Consider the following 842-nt stretch of genomic DNA (forward strand, 5'->3'; position numbering starts at 1 on the left):
CAGTTTTTTAAGATTGATTCCAAAGAATCAAATTGACAGATTTAGTAACCAAACTGTCTTTTATGACTGATTCTACAGAATCATTTTCACAGATTTAAGTTAACCAAACAGTTTTCAAGAAGAAATATGTAACAATATTATGGATAACCAAACAGTTTTCTAGAATGTCTCAAAAATAAATAAGATTCAGTATAAACACTCGAGGCTCATTGTCAAATCAAAAATAAAACTCCAACAAATTATGTAATCAAATACATCCGAAACTCTTGCATCAGAGAAAAAAAAAAAAATCCTAAAGATTTCATTGGATCACAATGATTACACATGTGATCTACTCCGTCTAATTACTGGACCCAATTTTGTTTGACTAGGCTCGCCGCTTCTCGAATGACCACTACAAGGTGTCAGACAAGAAAAGCCGAAGCACTGCGACGTAGAAGCAGTGAACCAAAACCCTGAACCCAAAGCCGGAAAACATCTGAGGTGAAATGGAGATGGAAATAGATTCTCCAAAACCGGAAAGCCACGATAATCAAATTAGGGACGAAGATCTCTTCCGAGCTGCAGAGAGGGGAGACTCGTCGTTATTCGAAGCCCTTTCTCAAGAACAGCTTCAAATGGCTCCTTCGCTCAGGAATGATGATGGTCGATCCCTAATTCATGTCGCTGCGGCTTCTGGTCATACCGAGGTCATTCCCTGAATTCCCTCTCTCTCTCTCTCTCTCTCTCTCTCTCTCTCTCTTTTGGGTTCTCACTAGCCCAGATAGGAATCGAACGGAACATTGATATCTCTGTGTATGGGTTTCAGGTTTCTACTTTACCAAATAATGGTTTCATGTTTC

General features: G+C 39.2%; 1 protein-coding gene across 1 annotated transcript in view; it reads left to right on the forward strand.

Moving 5' to 3' along the window:
- The first annotated feature begins 370 nt into the window (after positions 1 to 370).
- LOC122067780 (26S proteasome non-ATPase regulatory subunit 10) overlaps positions 371 to 842 on the forward strand; it is a 10,131-nt gene continuing 9,659 nt past the window's right edge. Inside the window, exon 1 of the mRNA XM_042631615.1 lies at positions 371 to 689. Within this exon, the coding sequence (XP_042487549.1) occupies positions 489 to 689 (201 nt within the window). The 5' untranslated portion in view covers positions 371 to 488. The remainder of the gene's footprint in view (positions 690 to 842) is intronic.

This window comes from Macadamia integrifolia, unplaced genomic scaffold, assembly GCF_013358625.1.
Source record: "Macadamia integrifolia cultivar HAES 741 unplaced genomic scaffold, SCU_Mint_v3 scaffold3122, whole genome shotgun sequence".
Taxonomy (NCBI): Eukaryota; Viridiplantae; Streptophyta; class Magnoliopsida; order Proteales; family Proteaceae; genus Macadamia; species Macadamia integrifolia.